Source organism: Saccostrea cucullata, unplaced genomic scaffold (genome assembly GCF_032062105.1).
Source record: "Saccostrea cucullata isolate Sc308-1 unplaced genomic scaffold, CSIRO_AGI_Scuc_v1 ctg400, whole genome shotgun sequence".
Lineage (NCBI taxonomy): Eukaryota > Metazoa > Mollusca > Bivalvia > Ostreida > Ostreidae > Saccostrea > Saccostrea cuccullata.
The window spans coordinates 234,764-257,274 of NW_026926133.1; the positions used below are offsets into that span (position 1 = coordinate 234,764).

At 34.1% G+C, this 22,511-nt stretch overlaps 1 protein-coding gene across 1 annotated transcript; it reads right to left on the minus strand.

Annotated features, from left to right (window-relative positions):
- Positions 1-16,564: 16,564 nt before the first annotated feature.
- LOC134270892 (uncharacterized) lies at positions 16,565-18,067 on the minus strand. The gene has a single exon (XM_062753141.1). It carries the CDS (start codon positions 18,065-18,067, stop codon positions 16,565-16,567), a length of 1,503 nt encoding a protein of 500 aa, XP_062609125.1.
- Between the last annotated feature and the right edge of the window lie 4,444 nt (positions 18,068-22,511).

Here is a 22,511-nt window from a genome sequence, read left to right on the forward strand (position 1 = left end):
AGTTTTCAAAAACCGCGAAAATGGCGCGTCGGTTGATTCCGCTTTACTCCGAAGTTTGCCGATCATTCGTGGGGCTCGATGGGGGGTTCAAAATGAATGAATAAATAGGCTAAATATTATTCTTAAAATAAATGAATAAATAACAGAGTAAATAATAAAAATATAAATAAATAAAGAAAAAAAAATGAAGCCTTAAATCGACAAAAGACTCAAATGAATATTAAGGAAGGTTAATTAAACTTACAGTGAGTCTGCGGTCAAAAAATTGAAATTATAGTGAGTTATCTGATCCTTTTCATTAGCACATAGTTTTTATTTTTTTCTTATTTTCATATTGATGACGTTGACCAGTAGCGTGGGGGTATATAGTGATTAGTTCCTGTTAACGAGTCTAATCGTAATTTGAAACCCAGGGACCCTATGCTTATCCATCTTCTTTGTTTCAAATAAATCCCTCCCCCCATCTCCCACCCCTCCCAAAAGATAATAATTTGGTTATTTTGTTTGTGTTGGAGAGGACAATCTACGTTGGTATAACTTGTGTCCAATCCCATTGACTGTGTTCAATAAAATACGTTTAACAGGAAGATCTGACACGAGCATTAAACAGAACACTCAATTTACTTTATTTTTTTTAATTAATTGTTTTTATTTGCCCCAATAGTCTTCATACTTATAAACGGAAAATTTGCTTTCGTTCCTTAAAAAATATTCCGGCTAATCATATTGTCTGTTTTCCTATATTTACATGTACGCAGAGTTTCTAATTTTTTTTTCTGAAGGCTCAAGGAAAGACCATTTACCATTCATTTTTGAAATTGGTGCACGGGGAGGACAAACAGCCATAGAAATTGACTTCAAATGGATATAAATGGAACACATTGTAATAACAGTCATTTTATCTACAATTTGCCATATTCTTTTCTTCTCAAAAACCCCAAAGCACTCTTATAGAAGTTAAAAATTGCCAAAAATTTCAAAAGTCAATAACATCAAGACTTTATTTCACTTTATACACTTCCATATGCATTCCATGAGATAAATACAACAAAAAAACTCATAGTAGGCTTTTTTGACATCATTAACACTTATCTTCACTTAAAAAGGAACTCTGAAATGTTCACATCTTTTGATTGGTCATCAACAGAATTACTTCGAATAAAAATCAGTCTGATTCTCCAAAATGCTCAAGTACGATCAATTTTTTAAACCGATGCAGGTGACTGACAGATAAGTTGATGTTCAGAGGATTTCTAAAATCAGCATTTCGTAAATAACCTTTATAATGATTTTTGTAAGCAAATATAACCTATCATGGGGTTATATCAAATGCTAAGTCTTTGTTTTTATAGCGAAGTCGACTACGGAATGTTCTGTCTAATTGATCAATACATGGGGCTCACGGCGGGGGGTTTCACCAGTCAAAGCTTCATCCTCTAAGGCACCTGTTCCCTCCTCTGGGATTTCCGGAGATATTAGTTTTTGCTATGACCCCATAGTTTTTATCATATCGGTCACTTTTGTTATCTGAACCCTTTTTGTTTAATTTTGAATGTATTCATTATATATATTACATTGCGCACAACTACATGTATAAAACTTTACAATCTCTACATGTATGTGAACTTTGTATATTTTCCACTAAAAGAGAAGTTGCACCAATATTCGAGGTTCCCACTTTAAATAAATCGGTGAAGTTTTCTTCCTCTTTGATAATTACAATAAAACTTTCAAATTAACTTTACTCTAATTTCCATTTGCAATTGTGGGAAAATTTCAAGCATTCAATTCAAAATAAACAATAATTTAAGAGGACACAGGCAAACACTCCTCATTATTGGGTATCAGGTCAAACACCATATATACACCATATATACTTTGACCATTCTATTTTGATGTCCTTTGTTCATTTTCAAAAAAATATATATTGATTTGAACTTCATTATGGAATCCGGATAGGGCCATGCAGTTCACTATCGCATCATCGCACCATCGAGGTTTGAGTCGATGGTGCGATGACGCGATAGTGCGATGACGATGAAGCGATGGTGCGAAAACGATGAAGCAATGACGCGATAGCGCGATGACGATGATGCGATGGTGCGATAATGCGATGACGATGATGCGATGGCGCGATGAAGCGATAATGCGATGACGCGATGGCACGATAGCGATGCTGCGATGGCGCGATAGTGATGATGCGATGCTATATCGTGTCTATCGCACCATCGCAGCATCGCTATCGTGCCATCGCAGCATCGCATTATCGCTTCATCGCGCCATCGCATCATCGTCATCGCATTATCGCACCATCGCATCATCGTCATCGCGCTATCGCGTCATTGCTTCATCGTTATCGCACCATCGCTTCATCGTCATCGCACTATCGCGTCATCGTACCATCGACTCAAATCTCGATGGTGCGATATATACATATATAGTGAACTGCGTGGCCCTATCAAAAAAATATATATTGATTTGAACTTCATTGTAAATTTCGTTATTACAAAATTTCCATCGAAAAGTATAATATATATTTTTTTTAATTTTTGAGTTATATAGATACTGGATTCACGTAAAAAACCACACGTCTTAAAAAGTCTATCATTTTTCTTCCTTATTCTTAATAAAAGTGTTTTTTTCAGTAACACTAAAAAAATGAAATTGCACTTAAAAATAGCACTTCAGTCTGTAAATCATCCTCACGTTACATTCAAGATTTTAAATTGTAGGACAGTCTAATATTATAGAAACAATATGAAAAACCTTAAGTCATAATAATGATTTGATAATTTCGGATATAATGAGTTAATAGAATCATGAGTTTCCAGGGACTTTCACGGTGCATAGATAAAGATAACATTACTTCCTCTCTATAACGTGTGTGAAATTAATGAACGTGATGAAATATATATTAACTTTGGATTTTGACTTTTGTGTGATTCTGTTTTTAGGATGATTATTTCCGGTACTTAAAACAAAGTCGAGAGATAAAGGTTTTCAGAGTCATCAAACATCATTCATACAGTGCTCGATCTTTCCACTAGAGCTCGAGACTAATGCAAATGCTCGGAATGGCCCACACCTTGCAGGGCAATGGGAACATTGGGCCTTTTCTCATGGCGTCTGGTTTACTTGGTGGCTTTTTTGCCCCAATTATCTTCTTTGGTGAATCGGAACATGAAGCCGAATCTATTGTAGGGTATATCTGTCTGTTTGTCCATTTGCTGTCTTCTGCTATGATTCTGTGCGCATGCGTTGCCATCCGCAGAAGTCGGAGTGTGTGGATCAAAGAAAAACGTCAATCGCCGGTGGTTACGACAAAGGTTGTTGTTTTATGGATTCTGGGAGTTTTCCAGTGTATTCTTCAAGTTATTTACGAGGACCTCAATAAGAAATGTGGGCATTCTGATATCTTAATGTCCAGAAACTTAGGGAAATACAGTTTTATTTTGTTCACATTCTTGCAGATGCTTTTTATTACCTTTTGCAGTCAATATACCTTTTTCAACTCCTGGAAAATAAAGTATATCATTTCAATGTTGACGATTTCAAATCTTGTCAAATGGTTGGAAGCCAATGTATTCAGTATTTTTGTCAAAACGACAGCGGATATTTCAGAGTACTATGCAGTGATACGGAATTGCTCATACATAAAAGAATACAACTTAGAGACCGTATTTCGGCTGACGGATATGCTATTAACACCTTTCTTAATGGAATACAGCATTCTGGCAGCTACCCTTATTCTCACCTTTTCGCTGACAAAGGAAACTGAATTTTCTGGACATTACTTTGATGGATTCTATGACCATCTGGAAATGGATCGAGATTCCGAAAACGTATCGCCTGTGTCCATTTCCAAGAAACATAAATTTATTACAGGTGCAGTGGCAGCCATTTTGAATGCACCCTTTCTTTACTACGGTGTTTTGTTCACAATTAACGAAAACATTCTAGTGAAGACAATTCATCCATGGGTACTTTCTATTATAGGGGCGAAGGTCATCGTATTTTTTCTTATTTTGAAGGCTTTTTATATTCTAAACCGAAATTTAGATATTGAAATAGAAAACCGTCGCATAAGTTTTAATGACATGACTCTGATATTGTGTTCATCATTTGTAAGTTTATCTGGTATCGTGACATTTATATTTTCTCATGATAAAAATCTCTTTATGACAACTTTTCACAGTTGGTTCAATGTCATTTACATCACCTATCAAACAATTTTCATTTTATTTGGAACTTCAGTGAAAATTCGTGAAGGGGGGCATAAAGTTCTGACCAAAGCCAAAATGATTTTAATTATTCTAATCAGCTACAATATTTTATACTGGATGAAAGATTCACTCTTTTTTCAAAGATCTATTGAAAATGATCAGAGAAGTAGTTTTATTAGAACTTTATTTTTTGTGCTGTATCCATTTAATTCCTTTTATAGATTTCAGTCCGCCATGGATATGATTCCGTTGTATTCCAAACTGTGTAATGCTCGTTGTAATAGCCTACGTGACATAGGAAAGACGCTTTAAAGCATGCATAATTTATGTATGTCGGAAATATTTTCTGCACTAATTAATATATTGTTTGTCCATTGAAAACATATTCCTCAAAAAATTGTTATTTTGCTTTCTGGTAGATTTACATATACACATGTACTAGTTTATGAGAATATTATTTTTTCAGGTATTATATATGTTGGTATTATATTTGTTATTTTTAACAATACTCATTTAAAATCCTTCTAATTTTTTTGGTTTTTAATCTATTCTCAATCATTACAATCGATAATAATTGAAAAAAAAACTCATAAATAAGGCTGCAGAGCATTGATTGATAAAAATGTGTTGAAGCACATTGTTACATTTTCTTAGACCCAATTTAAGCCATTACACTTAAGCCTCCCCCCCCCCTCCCCCCTCGGCGGACCATTGATTATCAATTTTTTTTTAATTTTACCCCGCTTGAAAATTGGGAGGGTTTATAGTGATCGGGATGTCTGCCCGTCTGTCTGCACGTCCGTTCGTCTGTTACGTACGCTTTGGGGTATCCATCTCTAATCCGCAACTCTTTTTAAGCCATTGAATGAAATTTAATGAACTTGTTACATTGTGCCAATGTGCACCTCTTCTTTTACTTTTTGATCCGACACATATTTCGGATTTCCCATAGCAAAACATGGAACACTGCCATTCTTTCTATAATATCGAAAGGTTCCCATCTCCTTCCCACAACTCCTCCTAAACCACTGAATCACTGAATGAAATTTAATGATACTTTTTTTTTGTTAATTATTATTAAATAATACCACTGTGACCTCCTAATTTTACTTTTTGATCTGACATTTATTTCGGATTCCAAGGGCAGATTTGTCACTACAGTCATATGGGAGGCGAAGAGTATCATTTGTAGTGAGCTCAGTGCTCGCAGCACGTCTTGTTTTGGCGCGAAGGCCAATAGTTTTTTTATAGTCTAAATATTTAAAAGGCGACCTCCAAATCACCTTTAGAACTTTATGTAAATCATTTGACAAATTGCCTTTTTCCCATATTGCTTAATATTTGGATTTTCACAAACAATTTATAATGTGCAAACTTGAGTAACTTGATAATATTGAGTGGATCTTCCCTACTTAGCTCAATTTCAAAAGAAATTTTTTGATAATATTACTTGAAGACTACATTGCAATATTACGGTCTTTAATTCGTTATAACAAATTTTAGAATTTGTTTAAACGAATTTAATTCATTAATACAAATTTTAGAATTCGTTTTAACAAATTTAATCTGTTTTAACAATTTTTTGAATTTGTTATCACGAATTCAACAAATTTGTTCTAACAAATTAAACTGGTTATAACGAATTCAAAATATTGTAATATAACGAATCATATTCGTTCTAACAATTTCGACAATTCGTAATATCGAATTCAAATATAATTTTTGATAGGTCCTAAATAGGCTTCCGTACAATATAAAGCTTAGTACGAAATGTTTAATTAATCAAGGTTATTTAAATTCAAAAGTTAAATACATGTATTGTGTTTAGGTAGTTGAATCCTGTATCATATTATTTCAAAAATATATTCCCAATCATTCCGCTACCCATCATAATAAAGGTAAGCCATTGTGCATAGATGAAATAAACTCACAAAGATTCCGTGTCAATAAGAATCAAAAGTTAAATACATGTATTGTGTTTAGGTAGTTGAATCCTGTATCATATTATTTCAAAAATATATTCCCAATATTTTGCTACCCATCATAATAAAGGTAAGCCATTGTGCATAGATGAAATAAACTCACAAAGATTCCGTGTCAATAAGAATCAAAAGTTAAATACATGTATTGTGTTTAGGTAGTTGAATCCTGTATCATATTATTTCAAAAATATATTCCCAATCATTCCGCTACCCATCATAATAAAGGTAAGCCATTGTGCATAGATGAAATAAACTCACAAAGATTCCGTGTCAATAAGAATCATCTTATAATTTTTCTTTTTTTTTCATTTGATAAAAAACACAAATATTTCTGATATAACTTTCTTATTTAAATCCCTATATGTATTGCATATCTGTAAAGCATGAGACTTCCGGTCCTCCAAACCATTTTAATGAAATCTTTTAAATCAATACCACACTAAAAAACTCTTTAATGCTTACAAGATACCTGTTTAGTGACTTGAGATTTATCTAATTGTTTGTTTCCTGTATTTTTCCAAAATGAGAAATTAAATTTTTAAAACGTCCTTGTTAAATAATTATCTTAAGGAGAGATGACACACGACCATTATCTTTCGAAGGAAAGTACTTAAAAGCTGTACTTAGTATTATTTTTAAAATATTTTTTTGGAATGTCCTTAGAGAAGTAGTGAAGTACTGAAAAGTGTTTTCTACAAAATTTTAAATTTACTAAGGGAGAATTTATAAATAACTCTTCGTCTATTTCTACAATGCAAGCTTCAAAAATTTTATTGTCTACTTTTAACATTCAATAAGAAAGATTGCTTGAAATTATTCCAATTATTGATGAAATCATCAATTATTGATGAACTAATAGGCTTTAGCCTTGTTTGTAATACCTTCTTTATACAATTTGATTTTCTTTAGGCAATCATATTATTTGTCGAACAAGAAAGGAAACACAGTCCTTTTCGATCACATTTGTCTTTTAAATATAGAAACTGGAGAATTCCAAAAAATGAATGGTTATTTCGATCGTGCAACTTCTACCATGCAAGAGATGAAAATTTCACACAATCTGTAATACTAAGTTCCATTATGCTCATCTCATTTTGCGTTCTGATGAGAGATATTTTTGAATTTACAACCTGTAGCAAAACATGTACTGTGAATGTTCCATTATTAGGATATATATTGACATGAAATATACCACAGAGTCTGACACATCTGTTTCATATTCAGATATATTTTACTTGAAAAGGACGTTAATGGTAAACTAACAACCAGGCTTTGTATGGCAAACGAGATGACTTTAACTTTTCAGTTGTAAACTTCCCATATTTATGCAACAGTATACCTACATCACCTGCATACAAGTTTATATTTCTCAGTTGATCCGATACACAAGAACATACCCTACATACGACCAATTTTTAAAATGAGGTAAGTTATTGACAAAAAAGCTGCTAGGCAAGAATATCATCGTCATCATTTCGTAAGTTTTATGGTCGATACAATGATCTTGTCTGCAAATACAATTTACCATTAAGTCAAATACTAACTGACGTTTTTAATACTTTTTATAAGACCATTATTTACATAATGAATTGTCGACAGATTTGCCCGTTATTTCCCAATCATGAGAAGGAACACACGGCAGGTGTGACCGATCGATAGGGGATGCTCGCTCATACATGGCACCTGATCCCACCTTTGATGTTCTAGAGGTCCATGTTGGCCCTGCTCGTATTTGGTATTGTTTTATGGACTTCTGAGCTTGAAAACTTTTCGATATTTCCTTATATTTTACCTATATGAGAGCGGGGTTTCATTTTTTGAGCTCAGTGTCCACAGTACCTGATGGGCCCATTTCATTAAAAGAGATTAAGACTTCTTTATAATAAACCACTAATAAATCGCTAATCTTTCTTGTATTGCGTATTATTATTAACAGACGGAAAGCAAAAGTAGAACGTTTCCTCAATTAAGTTTATTAAAAGTATGGGAACTGTGAGCACTGAGCTCACAGGAGGATGCACTGGCTCTCATACGAGTTTAATTGCAAAGTTCAGTTTTTAGTTATGAACTAGAGGTACTGTGAGCAATGAGCTCACTATATATAAATGATACCCCCGCCTCCCATATGATTATAATGACAAAGTCCATGTTTTGCTGTGGCCGGGAAACCCAAAATATGTGTCGGATCAAAAAATAAGACAGGAGGTGCACAATGGCAATATGTAATAAAGATTCGGTGAAAGTTTCATTAAATTTCACTCAGTGGTATAAGAGGAGTTGCGGATAAGAGATGGGTACCCCAAAGCGTAACAGACAGACGGACCCGTCGGACGGACAGACGTACCGATTACAGTATACCCTCCGACTTTTCAAGCGGGGGGTATAAAAAAGCCCATTTATCTTGAAGTTAAAGGTGCACAATTACATATGTAATAAAGAGTTTGCGAGAGTATCCGTGAAGTTTTTCGACAATATAGGAGGAACTGCGGTTAATACATGATTACCCCTGATATAAGTAATGCTGAAAGTCTCATTAGATTTTATTCAGTGGAATGAGAGGAAGTGGATTAGGAAACACTAAACAAAACCGCATCGGGCGAACAGACAGAAGGACGGACATCCTCATTGCTATAGACCCCCGTTTTTCAATGGAGTGTAATAATAGTTTCAGGTGTAAATAATTTTGCTATGGGAAACCCGAAGTAAGTCTCTGATCAAAGAGTAAAATAGAAGGTACACAATGGGACTATGTAATAAAGAGTCTGCAAAAGTCTCATTAAATTTTATTCAGTGTTATGAGGGAGTTGCGGATATGAGATGGGTACCCCTCAGTATTATAGAAAGAATGTCATTGTCCATGTTTCGCTTTGGGAAACCCAAAAAATGCACCGGATCAAAAAGTAAAAAAAATGGGAGGTGCACATGATGTAACAGAGATTCTGTGAAAATCTCATTAAATTTCATTCAGTAGCATAAGAGGAGGAGTTGCAGATAAGAGATGGGAACCAAGACCGTAACGGACGAACGTACAGACGGACGAACACCCTCATCAGTATACGAGGTTGTCCCGTAAAATCGTGGACAAGTAGTCTAGTTTGAAAAATAATCATCACTGCGTTCTGAAATTTTTACTACTTTTAAGTACATATATTATGAATATACAGAGCAAATTTCAAATAGATATATGCATAAATAAACAAATTATTAGATGTTATGTAATGTATTGTATCGCCCTACGGCGCACGGATGATAACGTCAGTGTCTAAAACGGCGTCACGTTTCATTTTTGCTTAAAATATAGGTAGATAAGTCCCATTTAAATTAAAAAATTCCATTGATTTACATACATCAGTGTCTATAACCAGATAAGGAACCCATCCGGCTCACACATGCAATCTTATAAAATTTCATTAGCAAGGTTTTGGACAGTTCTCCCACCAGCAATGGCAGCATTCAAATAAAAGAGAATCTCATATCAACGGTCGACAATGACAGCGTCTTTTGCTACTACAATAGCAGTTTGTCCGTATATTTTGTACTACCTGAGAACTCAATGAAAAAGAATTCGCTAAGAAAACTTCTATTTCATTTATATACTAAAGGTCTGGTGATTTTTGTCATATTTTCTTTCTTCTGTATTCATTTAAAGACTCTTAAGGTGTCATTACAACATCCAGATCTAACTGAACTGCTCTCCGGTGCGCCGTAACGTCATCAAATCTCACGATTTTTTGTGTATTGTGTTTACCACTTTCTAATTTCGAATGCTCGGGAAACTGCCAAAAATTCACCAAATGCCTTGAAATTCTTACAATGACGACAAAATTGATTAAGGAATCGAATTATGATACTTTTCATCCCAATTTTATGTATTGAAAACTTTTATGACGAATCAATTCTTGTATATTCCCTAATATAACCTTGTTATTTTTACCGTGCGCCGTAGGACCGTACCCTGTGCACATTCAAGCATAATAAAATCTTTATTTTTGTCTATATCTTATCAAAAACATAATAATGCACTTAAATATGATGAATAAACATTTACTGAAAATTTCAGCTTAGTGCGCCCATTACTTTTCGAGAAAAACGCTTTGTCCACGATTTTACGGGACAACCCTCGTACACATGTATACCACCTGCTTTTAAAGCAGAGGTATAAATATGTATTATATTGATATTACGATAACGTTTTTTTTTAGTTAGGAATCATCAAAAATGTATTATAGATCTATTATTCCTCATTAGAATGTCTTTTTTGTCTTACTCTGGTCAAACCTAAGTAAAAATTCCATTTCTCTTACAGAAATATGCATTATATGCATGCAACAGTGGAATATTACTGCTCAAATATGCATATTGAGAATTAAAGTCAATTTCGAAGTCATCCCGTTTGTGATAAATTTAGTTATGATTCGGGCCTGAACGTCAAAATAATCAGTAAAATATCCCAATACGAAAGAGATGGTAAAGGAAGAATAAGATAATACATTGTAGTTGTGCCACTTTTCTTGTCTTATGAAAAATAATAGCAGGCCCGATTGATAGAAACACATGTAATGGTATTGTATTATATTTTAATTGCCAGTTTGTCCATTCTTTGTCAGACAAAAACACAAGGGAATTTTTCAAAAAAAATTAAGAATTCAAACCTTGGCACCAACTACTGTATCTTTTTGAACTTTGTATCAACCACTTGGGGTATGTGTTATTTTTCAACGAAAGTCATTTTTTAGGGTACACACGTAAGCAGAAAACTGACCCCCTAATGTGCCTTTCTTTACTCAATATTATATTTTTCTGCGGTCAAGTGGTCACTTGACGGCCAAAAAATTATCCTGATCATTTTTCTACAGCAAAGCCTAATCATCTTAACACCCAAACTATTTTGCTACCGGAAAGAACTTGTATGGCAACTGTAGTCATCAAATTAAATGTATTATAGTAAAATATAAAAGATTGAAATGTTTGATAGGTAATTTGTAAAAGATCAAACTTTATCTCAAGGATTAAAATAACTTCCGTCTTCCTCTTTTATATTTTCACCAAAAGACAAGGCGATATTAACAATTTTAAGTAAGAAAACTGGTTATAATATTTTTATAACCAAGAGACCTGCAGACCATACTGCTCACCTGGAATCTACTCTTTATGTATAACCATTCGTCACGAGAAATAAAACTAAGCTGTTTGATATCATAGATATGACTGCTTCACCAATAAAAACGGAGCGTGAAAACTTTCATATCTTGTGATTGGTCACATTACTTTGTTAAAAACTCTGAATCAACATAAAAATAGTTTTAAGTTGATACTGAAAGGATCTGGAGTTTTTCTCTTGATTACATTCATTTGACTATCTTCTAACAATATTGGAATTCCCAGGTGCACCCGATGTGCTCCTTTACAAACCGATATGTGTGTATATTCATACGAAGAAGGATTTATTTAAAAAAAATCAACAAGAGAAAAAAAACCACTTGTTACGACTTTCAATGATTCAGAAATATAGACATCATTTTATCAATTACTTCTACTCATATGTCTACTCGATATACACCAGAGTCTGCCACATCTGTTTTATGTTCGAATGATTTACTGTCTATAACTGAAAAGTAAATTGTTTGATTGATGTTAAATTTTAATCTGTTAATTTGAAATGTGATAATAAATGGAAAACCAAATTATGTATATAAAATCGCATAGAAGCTTAATTATCTTCCCTTGAAAAGGTATGTATTTCTTCATTTTAACAACTTGAATTTCCTTTAATCATGAATGTTTTGTAGTAAGTTTAACTGAAATTAACCCTGTAATTCTGAGAAGAAGTTGAAAACAAGAAAAAATTATAGTGGCACTCGACAAATGACTAACTAGGTAGACGAACCAAGGCAAATGTTGAGCACTTTTTGAGCAGAAATAACTCATTTGAGTCCTTGGTTCAGGTGAGCTAAAATATTAGCTATCGTCACAGTGCAAGCCACAGGTAGTGCAAGTCAGTGCGCGTATCTAAACACTTCCTTAATAATTCGACAGATTAAATCATTAACTTACAAAAACAAGCTGACATTTTTTTTAAGCATACTGTATATTGTTTTAGTATATCCGCTGCTTATATTCAGTGCTGACTAATCTCGTTTTTTTGTTTAAAAATTGCAATATTTCCTTATCACATTCTTACCTCAGAATTCTAAGGGTCTAGCTGCCATTAAAGTTTCCTGTTTCAGGACAGCAATTAAAAGGCAAGTAGATTTTTATTTTCGATTTTTAATAATTTTTTTAAATATCGCAGTGAGAAAGAAATATACCTGGTATGTGTTCTATGCCATAGATTGCAAGTAGAAATAGTGAGTACGTAGCAGTTCTTTTCTGGGTAGATTAGTTAAAAGTATATGCAAATAATTTTTTTTTTGCTCATTGAAATAACCCCCCCCCCCCCAAAAAAAAAAGATTGAAATGTAAGTGTTATGTTGTAAAGTTTATAAAAGAAATACTTGTAGATTTTTATATATCAGATATATCGCAATTACTTTTTAAAAATTAAAAAATGCGTTTCACTCTCTTCAAAACACTGCTTTAGTTATTCTAACAAAAATTCTAACTGCAACCTTATATTGTCAACTTCTGTAAGATTAAGACATAAGGTTTATCTAAAATACGTTTTCTTCTTTTTCCCGGTAACACGCACAATGCACTTTATTATCATCAATGCCTTGTTTATTTGAACAAAATTTCGCTATTTCGAGTTAGTGCGCATGTTTCTTTTCCTCAGTATTTGTCATGAAATTTTAAGCTCCAATAACTTTATTATAGGTGACACTAGTTCATCGAATTCATGGCAAGAATTCCATCCGAAAGCACCTCAGGTTATGAAGAAGTCGGATTTTCATTGGCTGCGTCTGCCATAGGAGGCATGATCGTGGTACCTATGTTTATGTATCAGTCATTGCCGACGACGATGATCTTAGGCTCCCAGATAATCACCGGAATCAACGTGTCAGCAAGAATTCTGGGATTGACAGCAATGGCGTACATGGTTATTCGTATAAAACTTGGAAGGAAAGACTGGATTCAAAATACAAACCACTCACTTGTTCGAAAGATTAGGTTAGGCTTTCTGTGTGTATTTTGTATTCTGAGGTGTGTTACGTCTATAACGCAATGTCTTTTGCTGACGTATTGTTTGGAAAAAATGCCTGAAGAAAAGGACACAATTGTTCTTGTCGAAACGCTCACAGTTGTACCGTACATTTTCTTTCAAGTTGGATTTATCTCATATTCCGGCAGATACACATTTCGTAATGTAAGGACCGTAAAATGTGTAACATTTATTATTGCTTTGTCAAACATAATCGATGGAACAACCACCGTTGCGCATCACATATCTGTTCCACCCTCTGCAAACATTGTTAAAGCTTACAACTGCTCATTCGTATCACACATATCCGGGAGACGATTCGCCTTTGTCGTAACAGTGTTTAAAACACCTGTCTATTTGGAATTTTCTATTTTGGCAACCATACTGATTCTTGCCTTACGAGACGGGAAAAGTTGGAATTGGGGTATGGTTTCATATCGAAACTCATCCTCTTCATCTCACGACTTATACTATTGCAGACTTAAAGATATCTTTGTGAAATCTTCAGTTATCCTCAGCATATTCTTGAGCGTTGCCATTGTGATACAAACAAGTTATTTGGTGGCTTGTCCGGAGAATATTTACGCAGATGAGATCTCGAAATATACAATTTTTTCGCAGAAAATTCTAGTATTTATGCACATTTTAATCATTCATCACCACCTCTTTAGAAAACTTCCTCTCTGTGTAGAGTATACATCGGTAAACTTCAGTGATTTAGCTCTTATGTTGAGTGCCGGAGCCGTTCTAGCTTTTGTTACTGTGGTTTATTTATTTCATCCATTCGGCATCATGACGTTAGTTACTCTCGTCAACATTTTCGATATCTTTTACCAGACGAATTTTCTCCTATATGGAAGACGGATAGCCACGATCAGTACTGATGAGTTTTCGTCTTCCTTACTTAAAGGCAGTTTCTTGGTTCTTCTTTGCTCTAACATCACATCATGGTTTGCCGATTCATTTTTCGGTTTGTTGGATATAGCAGAAGCATTGACGAATACATCGCTTGTACACGGCGGAATTCTTCTATACCTTGTTTATCCATTCTTACCATATTTCAGATTTCAATCGTCAATGGAACTCATAGAATTTTACAGAAACATCTGACAAAATGTACAATAATTGAATGAAATAGATTTTATCAAGAACCACTGGGACAGAAAATTGAAATTTATTTGCTGTCTTTTTAACAATGTGTAGATTCAATTTTGATTATGGTCCACAAGGGGAGATAAAAGAAAATGTTGTTTTCGGAGGTAAAATATAACACTAATAGTAATTACATATTATTAATATTTTTAAAATATACAGGTATGTCCATGCAGTGCACAGTCATTTCTTTTTAAATTAGGACCCCAAGTAATAGCATGCAACACTATCAAGGGTAAAGGTTTTAAACGAGAATGTAAGAGAAAACTTCATATAAAATATGCAGGAACCACTGGGACTATATAAAGCATATTAATGCCCAAGGATTATCAGATATACTTCTTAATCATGTGACTGAACATAGGTCAAGGTTGGACCATAAAATGAGATGTAACATTTATATGAAAAGTGAGGCCAGTATTGAAATTCATTTAACTATGACAAATTAAGGTAATGCAGAGCACATGCGAATTAATCAAACTAAGTCCGTAAGTGAAAAGTTTTAGTCAGAACTAGAGGTACTGTGAGCACTGAGATCACTAAATGATACCCCTGCCTCCCATATAATTATAATGGGTAAGTCCACGTTTTGCTCTGAAAGACCCGAAATAAGTCTAACCATAAGGTAAAATGGAGGTGCACAATGACATCATGTGATAAAGAATCCGTGAAAGTATCATTGTATTTAGTGGTATAGGAGGAGTTGCGGATAAGAGATGGACTCCTTGAACTTCCTTTAATATAATAGAGATAATGACAGTGTTCATGTTATGGTGTTATTCAGTGGTAGAGGAGTTGCGTATTGGGGATGGGTACCCCGAAGCGTAACAGACGGACGGATGGACGTATGGACAAACAGATGTGCAGACAAATGGACATTTCGATCACTATATACACTCCCACATTCCAGCCGGGGTATAATAATTGATGAAGTAAATGGAAAATATATACTGTATTTCAAAATTTCCACGTCTTAAAAAAGTCCACAATTACTCGTGTATTTATGCAAACATGCAAAGTGGTAGTACAAAAGGATTTTTGTTTATCTAATATACGGTCCTTCGGCAAGAATAAGAATAAACAAGGATCAAAAAATAAAAAAAGAATTTAACAATATGTTATGTTTACATAGTTATGCGAACATCCCAAAGTCAAGTAAAATTAGTTTTTGAACCCACCTCTGGAATTTCCAGGGGTTCGTGTTTTTGCCCTCTTCATGTGTTTGTATTGTTCATAGATTTGTTGAGATAGGTCACTGTTTTTGCCCTGTTCCTGATTTTTAAAAAAAGAAGTTTTGGATTGGTCAATATTAAGTTCATGTATTTTCAAATTTTACGTACAAGTATATGTACTGTTATCATATTGTAGATTTTAAATTGTTCAAATCAATTTACGAATTGCAATCAAAAAAATATTGCGTAAGACTATATTTAGGTAAAAAAGAAACACAAGAGAAAAAAATCTCAAGAACCAAAGGAGAATGAAAAATGGAGAAAACGAACAGTAAAAAACCTTAAAAGTCCAATGAAACAGTACAATACAAGAGCAGAGCAAACAGTGATCTTTAAAACATCAGAAGTGGGATCAGGTGCCTTGGAGGAGAGAGCATCCCCTGCCGACCGGTCACATCCGCCGTGTGCTCCTTCTCATGATCGAGAAATTCAGTGTGCAAATAATGGTCTAACAAAAAGTATGAAAAACGTCAATAAGCGAGTCAGCGTTTGCGTAATAGTACTATTTACAGGTGCTAAGGGTATAACGCACCATAATTAAGCCCTTTGGAAGTTGAAGTCATCACCTTATCATATTGTTTTCTTGTTTGGTTACCATTAAAATACTCAAAATAGTGTTGTGTCTCATGGGACTCTAGTCTCTAAAAACAATTACTGAGTACTTTTGGGATAAAAATTATTGAAGAAATAATGTAAAAATAATTTATTTTCTAAAAAATTGGCGTATATATATATATATATATATATATATATATATATATATATATATATATATATATATATATATATATATATATATATATATATATATATATATATATATATATATATATATATTTACAATTTTTCTGCATATCTGATGATCTTTACGATGCCAGTCTTAAACTCTCCAACCCAAAGTTGTCCCAGTGTGTCCACACTCATTGCTCCATAAAAGTCTAGATTACGTAGAAACCGACATTCCTGATCAAGAACATGGAGGCATTTATTTCCGGTATCTTTCACCAGAACACGACCTGCTGAGTCTGTTACAATGTTAGCAGGTCTAAATTTGTCCTTCATTGTTTCTTGTCCTTTGTACCGGTATCGAAGAGTTCCTTTTTTGTTCACCACTGTGACCAAATTGGCATTGCAATCAGAAGCACAAATATCGCCGTTGATGTTCTCCGTCACAAAGAGCATTTTATGTCCTCCTTTAAATAATGGACTACCTTGCTCATCTTTCTCTATTTCTTGCGTTATTATTTTACCTTCATAGCGGACAATTTTGTAGCGTTCTTCATCAAATGTACACATACTGACGAGCAAGTCGCCTGATTTTGTGGAAAACAGACCAGATGGAGACCATCCCTGCGGTGCTGTGATCCTAGCCGTAGTCTGGTGGAGGTCATTAACGACATGATTTCCGGCATCAATATAAAGCAGATGTCCATCTTTTGAAATTGAAATATCACTAGGATAATCCGAACAAGTAGATGTAACCATCGCTGTTGCAAAGCCATGTTTGTTGAAACGAGTGATGGTTTTATTCTGTCCGGTTATCCAAACCTCTTCTGCACTCAGACAGGCAAGCTTATGTAATGGTATTATTCCAGTGGGAAAGGTTCCAGTTTCATAGGCTTTATCCAAAAGCTTGTCAGAATCTGGCCTGTGGATCAGCTCTGTTTGGATCTTGGCTTTTCTAAGTTCTCCAAATATTTGGTCAAGCTTATCTTTGTCTATATCCTTGAAGACAAACGTTGGCAGCTCAAGTTCAATTTTCAAAGGAATTTTCAGGTATTTTTGAATATCGCATTCATATTTTGTAATGTCACTGACGTTAAACGACTGAGAGATCTTTTTATTCTGCAGAGTAATTTCATGAAGACTTTTAAGAACTTTTTTGATTTCCTTTTGGTATTCTTTTATTGTTCTGATGCCGCTTTCTCTCATTTCGGAAATATCTCTATTGTTCTTTTCGACCATGTCCTCAATCAGTCGGTGCCAGTCTTTTCCACGCTCTTTGACCGATTTTTCTAATTCATCACATCTTGCATTTAAAGCCGCTAATTTTGACACTATTTCAGAATCTGCTTTTTCGAATTTTGGAATGATAGTCTCTATAAGATAAACTGTGTCCTTGTCAACTGTACGTTTCTTTTCTTCAACAACATTGTGAATTTCAATGATTCTATGGCCATTATGTTCTCTGCTGAGACATTTAATGCAAACTTCAACATTACAATTCTGACATTCAACAGTACATATTTCACCAGTATGGATTTTGCAGTTCGGAAATGAAAGGTACAATTTTCTGTTTCCATATTTGACAATCTCATGAGGAGAGTATAATGACGTCATTGAGTGTTTTCCAACGCATTCTTCACATAAGTTTACCTTGCATGGATTACAGTACAGGATGGTGGGTCTTTTATCACAGAGATGACATAGGATGATCACCTGCGCTCGGTCTGTATCGAGGGCCATTGCAGGCAGAATAACAGTGTTCACAACAATTTACATCTGAAAATAGAGAACTTTAAATAAAACAACTTGATTTACTAGTATATACATGTAAACGGAGGTCCTTTGTCGAAGGAGCTGGCACAAAAAAAAATCCTTAGTGCTCAATGGTCATTTTTATTTGTAGATATGTTGTTAAAAGTTCATCTCGAGTATTTTTCATTCATATGAAGAAGACTTAATTGCAATAACTGCCGAATGTAGGTCTAAATTTACAGTTCTGCACCGGTAAGTAGTGGCGTCTCGATCTGAGTGAAAAAATTTCGAAATAGACTTTATATCCCCCAATCAGAGAGATATAACAGCTGCCAAAAAACATGAGCGCACTTCCGCCATGCTCACGACATGGTAAATGGACATGGTTTTAAATGTATCTGAGTATCTGAAGACAATTTCTAGACAGATAAGTATTCAGTGAAGCTGAAAAATAATCTCGATTAGGCCATCTTTAAAATAATGTTTATTTGCCCTATTTCGACTCAGCTTTAAAGAACTGGTTCGGTAGGTATGTGGGAATTCCCCAGGAAATTCCAACACAACCTGTTGATGAGAAAATCGTAGAATAAAAAGAAAACTAAATCGTTTTATGGAGGTTAAACACGTTTTGAATCGAGGCATTTTCAGCCAGTTGGTCGAAAAAACGAATATAATTAATTTTTAATGGATGTCCTAGCTTATAAGGCCCTTTCTGGATCATTAATTAAATTTTGATTAAATAAAGAAGAAAAGCGAATGATTACTAAAAAGCTCAAAATTACACGACAAACGTTTTGAATCGAGACATTTTCAGCCAGTTGGTAGAAAAAACGAATATAATTAATTTTTAATGGATGTCCTAGCTTATAAGGCCCTTTCTGGATAATTAATTAAATTTTGATTAAATAAAGAAGAAAAGCGAATGATTACTAAAAAGCTTAGAATTACACGACAAACTTTAATCGATTTCATTTAATTACGATCACTCATTACGTTTACCTGTTGATGATTCATTATTAATTTGTAAGAATATAAAGTCTACTACCCTTCCCGTTTCCATGTCCGCCGCACATTGAAAAGAAACTACTATGGCAAAGAACAACTAGTTCTAATTGTAACGGGGACCGTTACAGATGTTCCCCAAACGCTCCCCAAGTCCCTTTTTGTGCCAATTTCCTTTAAAACGTTTTTAATATGCTCAGTTATCGCAGGATTTCATAAAAGAATTTTAAAAGCTACAATAATATCAACTCTTTGTCATTTAACGCATTGCAAGCAAACGCACGTGCATGCACATGCAAGGTGATCATGGCATGTTGTCTAAACGATTAACATATCTATATTCCAAGAATCAATAAAAAGTCATAAAAATATTAATGTAACCGTTTTTCAAATACATTGTACATTTTTCACATTGCGCATGCGCAAATACATGCAAGCACGTCTTTGCATTCAATTCTGATAGCAGTATTTTATGATAATTCTTGTATATCATGCTGTAGATCTTCATAATGTATGACTATGTTCGAAATTTCAAAGGATTATGACGTAAAACAAGAAAGATATTCAGACTTTAGTTTTAGCCAATCAGAGCGAAGCGCACGTGCATGCGCGTAAGATCTTGCTTTTTTGACCATGTCATCTTGTTGATACTACTAATATATTCATGCATTGTGAGTTTCAAAAAATTCCATCAAGAAATAGAAAAGTTAACGCTTCATCCATTATATTGGTAATTTCACATGTTGCACGTGCGCTCTCTTGCCAGTACACGTGCATGTACGTGCTTTAATGAAAATTCTTATATATCATGCTGTAGATCTTCATAATGTGTGACTAAGTTCAAAATTTCAAATGATTATGACGTAAAACAAGAAAGATATTGAAACTTTAGATTCAGCCAATCAGAGCGAAGCGCACGTGCATGCGCGTGAGATCTTGCTATAAAAACCATGTCATCTTGTTTATACATGTACTACTAATATATGCTTACATTATGAGTTTCAAAACATTTCATAAGAAAATAGAAAAGTTACGGCAGTATACATTATATTAGTCATTTCACGTGTTGCACGTGCCCGCTCTTGCAAGCACGTGCGCGCAAAATGACCTTGATTCCGCAAATCTACATAACATGTCTACCAACCCTAAAAAGGTTTTACCTACTTTGGGTGAACAGTTTACAAGATCACTCGCGGACAAAAAAGTACCCAGGAAGAAGAAGAAAAATAATAATAAGAAACAGAGTAAAAACAATATGTTCCCCAACTTCGTTTGGGGAACATAAATATACTAACACGTGATTGATTCTAACACATGATATATTTACATGTTACCTTTATGTTTTCTTAACTCATTAAGAGGGGGAATCGGCGATCTTTAACTCAGGAATGTTTAAATGTCTGGGGCAGCAATGATGTATAACTCGCTTTATATAGAGAATAATACATACCCTATTGATACGGCTATTGTGACGTCAGCCATATCGCATGTGCAAAAATCTTGTATTTATTACCAAGTATGCAATAAAAATATAAATGGAATAATTTTAATGAAATATATGGAGACAAGAACAGTGTTTTAGCGTTAAAGTCCATAAAACAATATTAAAAGGAGCAGAGCAAACACGGACATCCAAAACATCAGAGGTGGGATCAGGTGCCACGAAGAATTTAAGTGATAAGAATATTTTTACTGGATGAATATCCTTGAATTTTATACTACTTGACGATACCTCCATATATAGCATATTACTTTGCTGTCCTTAAAAAAGAATTTTTAAAGATTTTTTCCTACATATGAATTTGTATACATTGATTCCTAATTATGGCCCCTCACTACCCAACATCCCCAGCTAGGGGATATGATTTGAAGAAATTTGAATCTTCATTACATTATGATGCTTATATACAGGTCTATATTACTAAACATAGCTTTGCTGTTCTTGAGAAGATTTTTTCTATATCTTCTTATGTAAAACTTTGATCCCTCATTGTAGCCACACCCTACTCAAGAGGTCATGACTTGAACAAATCTGAATCTAAACCAACTGAGGATGCTTCCATTAGTCCCATAAGATATCACAAGTCATGGCTTTGCTGTTCTCGAGAAGTTTTTTAAAAGATATTTTAGGATACAATTCAACGCACTTTCTAAGCTCTCATGGTTTTTCGCACAAATTAAGGTCACATTCTTTTTGCAATAAAATGACCATTATCGACCTTTAATACGAGTCATAGCCCTAATATGTATTTGATATCTCATGTTAAGGGTACATATTCTTTATATTCATTATCTTAAAGTTTTAAAGTCGATGTTTTAAATGGGACTTCATTCATAAATTATATGATGTTAAAAGTGTATCCTTTCATCATAGGTACTTGTATTTACAAATTAAAATAATCCAGCTTTCTTTGAAACTATTTAGTTGAAATTTTCAAATTGATATCTTTAAGATGACTATTTTTCGAGGTACTTTGCACATTTTCCATACTGATCGTGGTTTTGTTGAAAATCAGCGCCGAAAAATGACAATGCTGCATAAAGAAATCACGCCAAAAGGCAGGATAAATCAAAGTACTGAAAGTACTGAAAAGCGGTTAGCATGCTTTCATTTAATATGTACCGAAAAAGTGCATAAAATGATGATATTTAAGTATGCATATCTTTGTCCAATGTCATCAGAGAAGAAAAACCCAGACATTCTGTTTTTGTAATACTTTACTCAATAGTAAAACCAATAACATTCCAAACTGATGTCACAGATGGATGCAATCTAATTAAAATTAGATGTTCCGAATCCGCTACTGCTTTTCAAACATCTAACAACATCCTATTTGGGGTCATGTAAGAGTGAATCTTCGATTAGGCAAAGAAAATGGTTCCTCCGAAATCCTGGCTAATAGTTCAGATGGGTTTGTTGTTTTCACCACCCAACCAAAACACCCGAGGAGTTTTGTAGTAAAAAGATATGCATTGCAAAAGTTGTGTTATGTATGACGTGTGGGGTATCTTGTATAGTTTGTGCTCTTTCGTTTGCATTATTCACGTTTAGATGCCAGACTGCAGAAGATACATAGAGGATATTCAATGTTTTGTAGTTGAATATGGAATTTATTTCACGAGTGGACAGGATTTTTGATATTTTCACGAGTGCGAAGCACGAGTGAAAATATCAAAAAATCCTGTCTCACGAGTGACAAACGTCTCACGAGAGCCACAAATTTCGATATAAATTACTGTATATAATATATCTATACGACAATGCAAGATAAAACACCCAGTGTGCTATTCATGATATTCGATA